The following is a 13,803-nucleotide window of genomic DNA, read 5'->3' as shown; positions in this document are numbered from 1 at the left end:
TCTTAAGCACAAGATTATACTGTTATTAAAACACTCACCTCTCTTACGAGGTGCGTGCATCCAGTACATGGTACCAGTGATTTTTTTTACTATTATTATTTTTATTTTTTTCCTTCCTCATTTTGGTTTTGCTTGTATACCAGTTAGGCTGGTCTTCTGTTGTAGATGCTGAAGTTAGATGGGATAATAACTGGTCAGCTGCTGCTCAGAAAGCAATCTGTAATGCAAGGATGCCTGGCTCTGTTTTGGCAGAACTCTTCAGATATCTCTGTAATAGCTATTTGAATGCCAAACAGACAGTAAATAAGAGGTTACAAGCTTGAAGAGCTCAGTCTAGTCAGCCAAAAAAAAAAAAAACCAAACCCAAACAAAACGAGCAGTATCAGGAAGCACGCAGTTGTGTATTGACTCTAAGGTTTTTTCACATGTGGTGGTGGTAGGGCATCTGGCAGACCTGTTCTGGCTTCCAAATGTGAAGGTGTAAGAGGCAGCAGATGCTGTCCTGACCCACACATCCACGGTGGTGAGAACCTGTCGAGTGTCCAAATAGTTCCTATTATATACTTTTAGCTTCTCATGGAGATTTTTGATGACCAGTTCAGGGTTGGAGGCTGCAGTGGTGTAGGTGAGCTGCCTCTGCTCTCTGTAGAGGTCTCCTCCTGAGCACATGCTTGGCACGTGTCTCTTTTTTCCATGAGGAAGTACTTCATGACCCCAGGACGGGAGCCTTGGCTTGGAGCCAGTCTGGGCAGAGAACTGTCTGGTGCAATTCCTCTGAACATTCAGGTCATGGTGTAAGGCTGAGGCTCCACCTCCTGGAGAAGTCCAAGAAAATCTTATTGCCCAGAGAACCCAGCTGGTGGTTTTATGGAGAGCCCTGCACATCTTACGATGTCAGTCAGCAGCACGTGAAGCCACTGGGGAGAACTAAGAGCTCGCCCAGTGCTGTTACCTTCTTCAGCGTTAGCACTGAAGGTGCAACTCAGCTCTGTTTTTTCAGAGCATCTTGGAAAGCCTGCTTTTTGAAAAGCTGGGAGTTGAGCAGGCTGTCTTGTGACAACATTGCCAGGAGGTGTGTTCATTCAGCCTCAGCTCTGTTTCTCATTTGTTTGGCTATATTTTGGATGCAGAAGAAACTCAGAGCTTTCAGCTGGTAATTTATGTGCTTTTCTTGCTTTATATCTAGCCAACAACCAGTTCTTGTGCTCAGATGTGATTCATATCTTGTTTTGCCCCTAACTAGGCAGCTGCAGTTGGGCTCTTGAGGAGGACCTGAGATACAGCTTTTTTTCAGTGAGAGGGTGAAGCAAGTGTTGGTGGGGTTTAACTCGGATCATTTAATTGTTCCATTCTTCAGTACAAACGCACGAGTACTGATAGCAGTACAGCTGAGGAAGAAGCAGGAGAATGAACGATCAAGGTTGGAGTGAGAGCACTGTCCAGGAACATCTAGCATGGGACTACACCTTCTGGGCCAGTTTCTTTGATTTAAGCTTCATTGTTTGGTTCAGACTCAGACATTTGCTTTGTCGGTATTTCTGAGGGCTTGGATACAATTTCAGAGTGCTTTGGGGAGAAATATAGTTTGAAGCCGTACAGGACTGGAGAACCAGTTGGTCATCATGCTCTTGCAAAGCCACGGGTACAAAGGGTGTGAAATAAGGTTTCGCTGTGCAGGGTTTCACATCAAACCAGCGCGGAGGATAAGTGCTCGCTGCCTTCAACTCCAGGGGTTTTGAGGCCAGAAATAACAGGAGATCCTTAGTGTTTAAGAACAGCGTTAGTGCTTTAACAAATTTGCTAGTGCTTAATGTTACTCCGGTGTTGAATAATTATTTTGAAGTCTGCTTTGGAGAATTCTGGTATTTGCACCACCTGCAAAATAGAATTTAAATCTTCAGCTGACCCGCGGCACATGACAGTGCCTCTGGATAGACCTTTCATCGAAAGCAGCTCAGGGGATCTTGTGCTACGGAGGAATTACAAGTCTGGCAGCACCGTAACTGAGGTTAATCATGTAACTGACAACCATCTACAGAATCAAATTGGCTGTATCGGGAAAAACATTTTATAATACTGCGACTTACAAGTGGGAATTACTGAATGACTTGAATGCTGCAGAACTGTGCATTGAACTGCCCTTTATGTAGCTAAAATTGATAGATTTGGTGGTTTCTCCAAACTGGGGGTTTCAGCAGAGCATAGATAATTTAATGCTCTGTCCTGCTTGTTGGGCCGAAAAGAAAAACCAGTTAAATTTAAATTTGCAAGTAAACTTGATTTTTAAACTACAATTAGCCTAAATAGCTTTTAGTCTTTCAGGAGTTTAATGTAGTGGCTTTCTTTAAACCACTGTTGTTAGAGAACAGAAAATTTTAGTGAACCCTGCAATAAATGTTGAGTATGGCAATTCTCAATACTTGCTTGTTTTCTCAGAGGGAGCTGAAGAAGAAAAGATGGAAACAGACACAGATGGGCAACAGTCTGAGAAGGTAAGCTTGGCTCAGTACACTGATTCTGAAAAGATACTTCTGACACTTACAAACCTAAATTACTACGTTCTAAAATGCCTGATAAGAAAGGTAGATGGTAGTGTGATGGTCAGTGTATGTCCATAGGGAAGGGTTTTCAGTCTCCATAGGGCTTCGTTTTCTTAGGAAAGATTTAGTCTCAAAGCATACAGAGACATTTCTTTTGCTGGGCAAGTGGCAATGAGACGTTGGTGTGGTGTTTTCTAATCCTGAGGAAAAAAGGTTGGACTGGGAGGAAATGTGGAGTGGGCGATATCAAATGAATTAGAGACTTCAGCTGCAGAGGGATGTTGGTATGTTACAGTTCATGACTTGTAGTGGTCTAAAGCAAGCATCATCTTGAAGTCTTGCTCTGTAAAAGTTTGTCTTTTACAAGTTGAACACAGCTTTCAGTTCTGACAAGATCAGAGATCAGGACTTTTCAGGAAAGCGAGTTCTGGTCACTTGCAGTATTTGGCAACCATTTCCAAGTGTGGCATGTGGAGCTGAACAGAGAACCTGAATGAAACCTCTGCCCCAGCTGCATTGCAGCTCTGCAGTGACAGTACAGGTTACTTTATCTGTTCAGTCTGTGCGATCGTGTGCAGCTTAGTGGACAGGGGAGGGTGAGATCTGGCTGGTCAAGGTGCCTGTAGCTGAGCTGGTCAATAAAACTCCTCGTTACAAGAAGCCTGGGCTAACTCTTGGTTATAGATGTGTGTATTGTGTGCTCTTGATGTCAGGTATGGTGCATCCTGCCCATAAAGATCAGATATTTAGAAATTAATTCCTTCAACCTGTTGGTAGTGCCTGCAAGAATGCAGTTGCTTGGGGCTTTTCCATAACCACATGCCTACACACACAGTACCTCTTTTCAGATAGTCTACAATAGTGGCGCTGGCTGTGATTGTTTCAGACCTGAGCTGGGATTAAACTAATATCCTAGAATTAGAACATCACCCTGCTAAATATATGGTGGTAGGTGCTTATTGGGTCCGCAGCAACAGGCAATATTTCTGTGTTGCCTCCATCAAATGCATGAGATAAAACTAACCCGACGGCTGCTGAGTGTACTCTCGATGTTACTTCTCACTCTGTTTCCAGGTAGTTCTTTGGCTGCATTTTTGATAAATAGGTACACTTAGGTAGAGGTAAGCATAGAAGACTTGGTCAGAGCTTGGAAAGATGCATTTTTCTGTAGAGCAGAGTAAACGAGAAACATTCAGTTCAATTTGGAGTGTTTTCAAGGGGAAAATGATGCTTCTGGTGTTAAACATGAAGCTGCTGCTTGCTCCCTTCCACTGGTTCCTGGACAGAAGCATTTTACTGTAACGTGTAATTCAGTTGTAGCGTTTACTGCCGCAGGAGGCTGTTGTGACCGTGAGTTCTGCAGAATTTGGAGCTGTCTGGGTAGGTGAATACTGTATAAAAGTTAACACAGCAGACACTGGAAATGATATAATACTTAACACTTACGTACAAACTACTGGAGTAAATGAGGGCAACATGGGGTGAAGCACATGTCTGTCATGTTAGTTCAGGATTTCTGGTACTTTCAGATGAACCCAGGTTGGCCTAGGTTATCGAATCTGATGGACTTTGTCCAATATAGCAGTTACTTTGTTTATTCAGACTTGAGTTGCAGTTGTGAAAATGGGCTTAAGTAGCAGTCAACCTTTAAAATTGAATCCCTTCCCTTATGATAGTGAACTAATCTGGAAGCTATAAACCAAGTTAACAGTGAATGTCTTCTGTATCTCTCATTCTTCAACAATCTTTCATCCCATTTAGGTTGAAAACAAAGCGGAGAGTGAAATTGAGGAAGGCGATAAAGTACAAGAAGGAGAAAATGAGAGAAATCCCGAAAAAGAGCAAGATAGTGAAGTGACTGCAGACACCAAGCCAGGTAATGGTTCCCAGCTGTTCCTCAAGCTGTGTTAGCTTTAATAGCCTTTCTCTAAAGTGGCTGGAATAGACTATAAACTCAACTGTGGCAGAAATATTTTCTCTTGCACATCAGGCTGCTTCATGGTTCAGTAGTAAATATTCTAGTTTAATTTCACTGCAAAGCTCAGGCGCTAAATTCTTTCCTGAACTCATTTTAGACCTCGGCTGAGCTTTCTTTCACTGTGTAGTGACTGGGTGAAGAAACTGCAGTAGCAAAGTGCGTGTAGGTCATATAAATTATATTATTTTGCCTGTATTGCACACCATTTGATCATTTTTGATGCAAAGAAATGGGACTGCTCGCTCCTACCCTTAGAAGTTAATATGGCAGCTCGGTTTCCCTGTGAAGTGATGCAGAGCCTTTATTTTGACAGGCTGAGGATACTGGTTTTTTTCTACATCAGACATTATTCTTGTTATTTATTTTTAACACGTTTCACTTGTACCACATGGATATATTGTTTTTTCCTGGAACTTACATTCAGTATTTTAGCACCAGGCAGAACAAGAAGCATTTGGATTTGATGTAATAATGGAGTTGATTTGGAAGCACATCTGAAATTGTTCTGATGAGAGTATGCTGATGGCAGAGGTGAATTGACAGGATGGAAGCTAAAAGCACTTAAAGTTGCCCTATTTGTTAGATCGGATCCTCTTAGACTAGAATTGTTCCCCTGTCAGGATTTGTGGACAAGTAGCAGTACTGTAACGTAGGGACGTGACAGCCTGTGGATGAGTTAATTTGTTTGACTAATAGCAGCATGCGTGGTGCAATTCCTGTCTTGAGGCGATGCTGTTAACAAGGGAAGAATGCACGTAACAGCCTTGGTGGGAAATCTCTTTCAGAAGAAAAGGAGGCGGAAGAGAACAAGGAGAACGTTGATGCAAGCAAAGACAAAGAAAACGAGGCTGGGAAGAAGAAAGTAGAACATGAAATCTCGGAAGGAAACGTAGCTACAGCTGCAGCTGCTGCCCTTGCCTCAGCTGCCACCAAAGCAAAGGTTTGTTTTATACAAATATCCATTGGCTTGGTTTCCAGTTCACATTAGAACTCTTCTTAAAATGGTCCTTTGTTCCAGATCTGAGTGATTCCATGTTCTAATCTCTAGTACCTTGAAGGAGCACGAATGCTGCCTTCAGTCTCTTCTGCTTAAACTCCTAAGTGAAATAGCATAGTTTTAATTTAGGCAGCTACTTTTATGATTATGAAGTCGGCGAACATCTCTAAGAAATAGCCCCAAAATGTGTTTGTCATTTTTTGGAAAGACTTTTCTCTGCTTGATAGGCCTGGCCGTACTGCTGAGGGCATAGGCCTGGGTGATAAAACCCTTCCCTTGCCTTTTTTGCTGGGCCACCAGCTGTTCTGTGGATGTCACACGAGCCTTCTGTGCTTGGACTCTTTGTCTGTAAAAACAATGTGATGTTCAATTGTAGCGTTACAGTTTTTTATAGACAACTTAATGTGTTTGTTTTTTTTTTAAGAGGTACCATGTGTCTGTTAAAAGCACGTTCTTCTCCTTCTATCATTAAACTTCTATTTGTCTGCAGTCTCTTAAGGAGCTGTGGATTGAATCAGTGTCCTATCTAATAGCTTTTCTTTACCCTATAATTACTAATTGCATGTTGTCTTTCATTTTCTGTTTGCAGGAACCAGACTGCCTTCACTTCTATCATACTATCTTTTTCAAAATCTGTTTTGTCTTTACATATTTTTTTGGGTTTCAAGTTCTAGTGTGGGTTTCTTAATTGCTCTTGGATTCAGTGCCATGTTCCATGTCACCTACTTTATAGATACCAAAAGCAAAGCATGGGTGGTGTTTATTTCCTGATGGATTTCCAGGACGTAATGGTAGACGTAATGAGGTGTTGAGTGTGTTGTACTGCCTTTTCCAGTCTGATCTTCGACTCTTATAACTTTAGACTTTTTTTCCTGGCTGCATCATACATATTGAGAATGGTGTGATGATAGGTGTTGTCAGGATGATGCAGTCCCTCCTTTATGAACCCATGAGATTTGAGACTATTTTTACTTACTACCTTTCAAGCCAGGTTCTCCAATCACAAGTCGCATGAATTCAGTGTTGCTTAGTGTCAGAGCGAGGCACCCTGGCTGTGTGCAATCCCACTTCACAGGCACGCTTCAGGTTCGTTATTTTGGTGGAGTGCAGAGTCCTAACTGGCTCCCTTGTGCATCAATTTGCCTGTCTGCATCGAAGCACCAAACTGTCTTACTGAGAGTAATTTACTTTTAGCTCAACAGACTCAGAGATATTTTCAGCCAAGATGAAAAAAACCTCTGCATGTATATAAGGAGGCGTTAAATTTAATCTCTGTTTTATGGAAGGCTACTTGCTCCGAATAAAGATGATCTTTCCTTCCTTTGGTGATAATGAGTGCTAGAGGGAGGAGGGACTTGGCTAATGGCAGTTTTCATTATGGTGGTGGTAATATTCTAGAAGAATTTAAGCTTTATATTACAGGAAATAATCTATTATAATTAGGATGTTCACACTTCAGAGTAGAATTCAAGTTCAATGGGGATTTCTCTTTCCACTTGCACTTAAAAACCCAGACAATATTCAGGCTTTCAGTGAGCTGGATCTTGTCTGAGAGAGTAATTCGGTTCTTCATGATAAACTCAAGACGTGGTCATGCAAAGAGCTGTTACAAAGTGGTTTTCCTTATGATTTTATATCAGAGGAATATTGCAGTTGGCTTCTAAGGAGAAACAGGGGTTAAAGGCAGGCACTTGAAGTGGTTTTTTTTCCTTTGGGAGTAAGTGGCTTTCCCAGTAAGTTGTGCTGTGTGAGAAGTGGTATCCAGTGGGGTGTGACTCTGTGTTACTACATGTAGAAGAGCAACAATTTTAAATGTGTTTTTACCGGGTTCTGTACAAACAATATTAGAATTAAAGTCCCTTTTCCTCCTTTTCTTCTCAGATCCCTAAATCAATGTAAGCTATTTTTTTCCTTTCTATGCTTAAGTAGCACCCGATGGAAAATGTGCTCTCTCCTGCAGATTGCTCTTAGCTTTTGTCCAGTTGCAGTTGAGCTGCAGAGGTTCTGCTGTAGCTCTTGACCTATCACCTACACTGCTGAAAAGGACTGTCCTGGTCATAATTTGACCTCCTGCATAACACTGATCTCATGACTTCCCTGAATTCCCGTTTTGAGGTAGCTGTGATTGAATACATCTTTTCTAGATACCAAAACTGCCAGTGATGCAAAACCTCCTATAATTGTCTGTAAGTTTTTCCATGGGATTTAAACTCTGCTGTTAAGCTTTATTCCTAGTCTGATGCGTTTCAGCCACTAACCATTGTAGCATTGCAGCACTTCCCTTTGCCTATTGAATTAAAAAGCCTTCGGTTATCAACCACCTTTTTCATGTGTTGCAGGTATTTAGAAATGTAAAATTCAGGAATAGAAGGGACCCTGTTGCTAAAATCATGTTTGTTTTTGCAGGCAGCTACATCCCATCTTCTGTTTACAGGCAAATCAAATTATGTCTTTAATTGGTTCCTTTTTGCTGCTCTAGAAACTCTCTGTAGGACCTTTTTCATTTCATGCTTGAAAGTATGCATGACAGGACTTATTTTTTCCCACTGTGTGCCTTAATTTAGATGGTGCTGTGTTATCTGCCACCTTTATTTCTTCTGTTTCATTCGTGAAAGACAGTTTTGTCCCCTCTTGGCCTCACAGTACTAAAGCTAGGCGAAGCATCTCATCTCCTTTCACAAAATAGGACAAGAGAAGGAAGAAAGAGTAGTCTTCTCTGCCTGTTGCAAGTTCAGCTAACCTCTTGCGTGTGGGTGAGACGACTTCAGCACGGTGTTCCAGTGAGATGGTGCTAGGATGCTATCCATTTTCCAGAGGTCTCTTGTGGTCTCGTTTTACAGTTGTCTATACCAGTTGTCACATTCATGCTCTTGCTGTGATTAGCTAATTTCACAGCTAAAGCTGGGTTTAAGAAGATTGGGGGATGGGCTGGGTTCTGGGAAAGTGCCTGTAATGTGGGTGTGCTAGGTCAGTAGCTAGCCTCCTCCCGAGTTTAACAGTATTCACCCAGAAATAAAATTTCTGAGCAGTGAAATTAGTCAGCGTTGTGGTGACGGGCACAAGCCCAGGCGCAGAGGCACTCCTGGCTATACTTGTGTTTAGGGCTCCTGTTTAAATACTAAACCAAAGCTTTGCTCTATACCAGCTCTCAACCAGAGGCCAGGTCTGCTGGCTGACTTAGTGAGCTGTGTCCCGGGATAATGTCACATACCATCTTCTTTTTTGCTTATTAAACAGCAACGTGTTTATCAGGCACTTCAAATCACTTTGTCGTACTATTTTTTTGTCACCTGCAGAGTTAGTAATGACTTTGTCCACGTGAAAGCACTGCGTAATGCCTGGCTAAGGAGCAGTCACTTTGGGTCTCTAGGAAAAACTTCATTTCCTTTCTAATGTGTATTTTGAGACCCGTCTTTTACCTAATCATGTGCCTTGCTGATTTTCCGTTAAGCTGGTTTTGCTATTAAAATTGCACACATCAAGCAAGGCGAAATGACTGTCAGGAGGCTGTGTATGACAACAAAGGTACTTCTGTCACTGACTTTTCGTAGAAATCAGTTTGTTACTATACAGCACTAAATGACATTAAATTTTCTAGTTCTGTCAGCCATTCAGTTACTTGATTTCAAATGTATGCACCACTGGTCAGTATTTAACTGGGTAGCCTACTTGCATTTCACAGTGGCGTGCTGTTAGATGAACTTGGGGGATCACTCTGATCCTCTCAAACTGTACCTGATTTAAATTTAGGGAGAGTCTGGAGCGTATGTTCAGATTTACTGAAGACTTGCTTTATTGCTGGTGGGTTACCGAAGGTGCATGCTGTCAAATGACACACCATATTAGTGATGGAAACAATATCGTACATTTTTGAGAAATTCTGTTTATAATTAGGATTACCAGGGAGTTTTATAATGCTGCTTTTCTCTAGCTCTATATTTCACCCAGTTCTGAGCCAAGGTTTGGGGCACAGCTTGCTAAATATGAGTCTCTGTTTGCAGCTTGAGCTGGGTGAGATCCAGCTTTTTCTTTTTTCCTTCTTCCCCTTGGCCCTCACCTTTCCCTTCTCAAAAGCCAACTCTCCTTCCCCCTCCACCCTTGGATGTGTCAGTAAGGCTTTGCTCAGACACTATGGTTGGGAAACATCCTTTGACTATTAATACAGAAACTCCCAGGCAGTACACTTGAGGAGTGTTTTGAGTGTATTTTCATTTTGAACAGCAGGCTTTTACCAAAAGCTAGTAGAAAGCATCATTAACATGCCTTTCACACTTGGAGGATGTGAAACACTTTTATAGGCTGTCACATATATCACGTATACACACATACATATATATATCTCCTGTATCATTTATGTGTTAAGTGTGTATATGTAAATGGGGTAAAGCTAAAGCCTTGTAAAGAGTCTATTTGCCTTTTTCTGCAGTTTGCTTTTGCAGTTTAAATACAGCTTTGCCTTCAGCTTTCTTCTGCAATAGCAATACTATGCAACCCGGTTATAAAAAGAAACTGGAGATGTTTTTTTTTAAGTTTCTTCTAATATCTGTGTAGAGATTTCTCTGCAAGTTCTCCCTAGCCCGAGGTGGAACTGCTGCCCTGAGAAAGCTTATGGTTTAGTGGTGTGGTGCTGCGTGTAATGGGGATATGCTTAGCTAGATACATAGCTTCTCATTTACTTGAGTGAAAAATATTTTAATGGCAAAGGCATGCAAGAGTCATCTCGCTGTCTTTGTGGGTCATTCCAGGTAAAAGTCTTCTGCGTGTGTTTTGGTGAAAGCTTTTTGGATGACCTGCAGCTGACTCGGTACAACGTACCCTTGCTCCCTCATTTGCATTTCCACTGAAAGTGCTCTCTGTTGCACAGCGCTCGGAAGGCTTCGAGGCAAAATGGGATTGCTTACGAGTCCCGAGCGTGCACAATACCTCTTGTATTAAAGCTTGACACCTATTCATTTGATTAAAATCTGAATAATCTCTCAAGGGCTTCCGGTTCCAAGCATAAGATTGATAATCTCAGGCCCTGTTTTCTGTCCAGAAGTGCAATAGGATGGCTAAAGCTAGAGGCAGGCATAGCTGGCTTTTTTGTTCCCTTACAGCACTTTATTTTGTGAAATGTGTGTAACACAAAAACTTGTGTTTTATCCTCAGCACCTAGCAGCAGTGGAAGAACGGAAGATCAAGTCCCTGGTTGCTCTTTTGGTGGAAACGCAGATGAAGAAGCTGGAGATAAAACTTCGCCATTTTGAGGAGCTGGAAACCATTATGGACAGAGAGAAAGAGGCAGTAAGTAGGGTTTCTGGATTAGTCAGTCACTGCAAACATCTATGTATGCTAACAGCTGGAAAACTAGCAACTTTAGCTGTTTGCCACCTTTATGCAGATCTTTCTCCTTCAGCTAGAATTCATAATTACCCACTGCAGCAGCATTTGAGCCCTCTCCTTCTTTATCTAGCATCTTCTCCTTGCCATAAGCAGCAAACTGGTGGTATCCTAGATTTGCTTCCTAATCCCTGCTCCTGTCATCTAAGCATGAACATGGAATCGGTCGTGAGCCTTTAGGTAGACCTGATCACATGAATGATATCTGACATGCAAATGGATTTTCCCTGTAAAGAGAGTGAAATGGGTGGAAACTTTACTTCCCTAAGGGAAGGGAAACCAGCTCTGTCCTGCCTTTCCTTCCTGACCCAGTTTAGACTGGAGATTTGGTTTTAAGCAAGCAGTTCAGGTTTTGTTTGGACAGCATTCTCAGTAGGGGAAAGTCCTCAAAAGTGAGATGCAGTAGCAGAAGGATACGTGCTCAGGAGTAACAGCTTCTCATTTTGTGATGATGGGTTTGCCCGAGCTGGAGAGAGCAACAGCAGGTTCAAGAGAAGGCAAGGAAGCCAGGATGTCAGGAGATGGGAAAAGGTGGTTGCTCATAGGGACCAGGAAAGCATCAAAATAGAACAAAGCTAAATTGGCAGATCTAGTGATGAAGTGTGACTGATGAGTAGGAGGAGCTGGGCAAGCTAAGCAAGAAGGTTGTTAGCTTCTGTCCTCAGTCTAGTGAGGCTGTAAGCCAGGGCACAGGTCTGGATTGAGGTCTAGCCAGCTGAAGAAGGTAGTGACACTAAGAGAGCATCTTTACGGTGCCTCCCAAGCAGGATCCTATTTATATTGTAGCACTGTTAGTGACACCTCGCTGGAGACTTGTGTATCCCTAAAATCAAGGTATAATGTGGAAAGGATGCTGCCTCTGCCTGTCAGTGGCTGGATTGCACATCAGTTGCTAAGCATTCTTTCATATATAGTGCAGCATGCTTTCAGAGAAGCGGTTTCTCCAACTACTGTAAAGATGACCCAAAACTTCATTTTTATCAGAGAGCAGTCAATTTTTTTAGTTTTCTGTTGTCTAGCTCGCTCATTTTTGTCAATACGCAATTACTCTAAATGTGTTGAAGATATTGACTCGTCATTCCAGGGGTTTTCACATTTGCCCTACCATGTGAATTTAATGGAATTTGCATCCTCGCTTTGGCATTAATCACATTGATAGAGTTTGACAAACTGTGGTCTTTTGTTGTAGCAGAATGTCAGCAAGAATTTCTCAATTGCTCAGCATCCTCAACCATTTCAGTGTGGGGTTTGCCTCTGACACTGATTGGCAGCTCAAGAAATGGACCTAACTATTTTGAAAAGGTTCTCTGCGGGTTCCTTTCTTTCGGGGTTATATTCTATTAGTGACAGGATTTTTTTTTTTTCCATTTTGAGGCATATGACATTTTCCTTTCTTAAAATGTGCATACAAATTTTTCCCTTGGCTTCCTGATAGTTAAATTTGGTCTTTTCACCTGTCATTGTGGATATGTAGTGGAATAATTAAAGCAAAAAAGTTCCTTAGTGCTGTTGCACACTATGCATATTTCCTTATTTGCTGCACTGGCTTTTTCTTATAGTAAAAGTAAGGCGATTGTAAGTGCTGGAAGAAATCTGTGCTGCAGACTGGAGGGTGTTAGATTTTAGGCAAAACACATTTACTTCAGGGTTTAAACTGAAGTCATTTCAGTGCTGCCAACTCTGTGTGTAACCAGGGATCCTGTTGGTAGGAGCCTTGTTGACCCAGAATTTATAATAGCACATGAATGCCTCCTTTACTGTTTCTGTTTAGGGAGGAGTTACTTGCTGGAGATGAAATTGTAGTACAATGATGGTTATTGTGTGGGTATACATTAAGCACTTGTAATAGCCCCTTCTAATTGTGAATCACTTTGCAACAGTGCAAAAACACGCTGTTGCAAATTTGAAGATCATCAAGAGTGTAGTATTCATGACTGTGTACCTAAAAATTTGGCTGATGTCATGAATCGGGTTGTGTAGGAAGATTGTGTGGTGAACTGATACGTGCTGATCTTCATTAAGGTGCCTGAGATCCGCTGCAGGTGTAACTGAGTTTTGAGAGTTGAAGAGCAAATGTAAATTACTGATAGATGGCCCACCAGAAAATGTGTTACTACCAGTTGTCTTAATGCTAATCTAGGGGTAAAACTGCAGGCTGTGACTGTAAACCCGCTTCTGAAATGGCTACAACAAATGCAAGAAGCTAGTGCAGAACCAGGTGTTTTGGGCTCTGCATCAGTTTTAAGACCAGCTCGTGTTATAACTTTGTGTTTACGTTCCTTTTTCCTCTGTCCAACTTTCTTCTCTCATCCTGAGGCGAGGGAATGTGTAGAAGGGAAGTTTTCACTGGTTTTCCTAAGTAAAAGTCGTATCTTCAGGCACTGGATGCTGTTTGGGGATACTTGTAAAGACCTCTTCTTTCTTTTTTTTTTTAAACTGTAGCAAGATAGGGTACCATAAAGAGAACAAAGCAGGAATACAGAAGAGTATAAAAGGAATATAAAAAGTGTGGTGTAGCCGTCCTTCTTGCCTGAGCCTTTGTTTGGGGTCATTTGCAGTAATTCTTCTCTGAACTGCCTGCCACCTACTGAATGTGTTTCCACACATGCACAATTACACCATTGGTGTACATGCCTCTTCATTTTATCAAGTTCTTCCCGCTAACGTATCAGATTGGTCAAGGAAAAAGGAGTCACGGCAGCATGAATAATCACATTGTAATCCCTACATGCAGAAAACCAGCCCCCAACAAGGAGTATGTATTATTCATGAGGCTGTGTCCCCATCTGGTTCTGTTGGTGAATGTGTGCTCTGTGGTATTCTCTTTTCATCCGTGCTTTGTCAGCAGTCAAACTGCTAACACAAAGTATTGATGGAGCTTTGGGATTTTTTGGAGAACTTCTGCTAGG

General features: G+C 41.9%; 1 protein-coding gene across 2 annotated transcripts in view; it reads left to right on the top strand.

Moving 5' to 3' along the window:
• Positions 1-13,803, top strand: part of SMARCC1 (SWI/SNF related BAF chromatin remodeling complex subunit C1) — a 93,256-nt gene that overhangs the window by 61,123 nt on the left and 18,330 nt on the right. For both annotated transcript variants that reach the window (XM_074873952.1, XM_074873992.1), the window contains 4 exons: positions 2,437-2,492; positions 4,302-4,416; positions 5,304-5,458; positions 10,664-10,798. In XM_074873952.1, coding sequence (XP_074730053.1) covers positions 2,437-2,492; positions 4,302-4,416; positions 5,304-5,458; positions 10,664-10,798 — 461 coding nt within the window. The remainder of the gene's footprint in view (positions 1-2,436; positions 2,493-4,301; positions 4,417-5,303; positions 5,459-10,663; positions 10,799-13,803) is intronic.

Source organism: Strix uralensis, chromosome 1 (genome assembly GCF_047716275.1).
Source record: "Strix uralensis isolate ZFMK-TIS-50842 chromosome 1, bStrUra1, whole genome shotgun sequence".
NCBI lineage: Eukaryota > Metazoa > Chordata > Aves > Strigiformes > Strigidae > Strix > Strix uralensis.
This window is presented reverse-complemented; position numbering and strand designations above follow the sequence as displayed.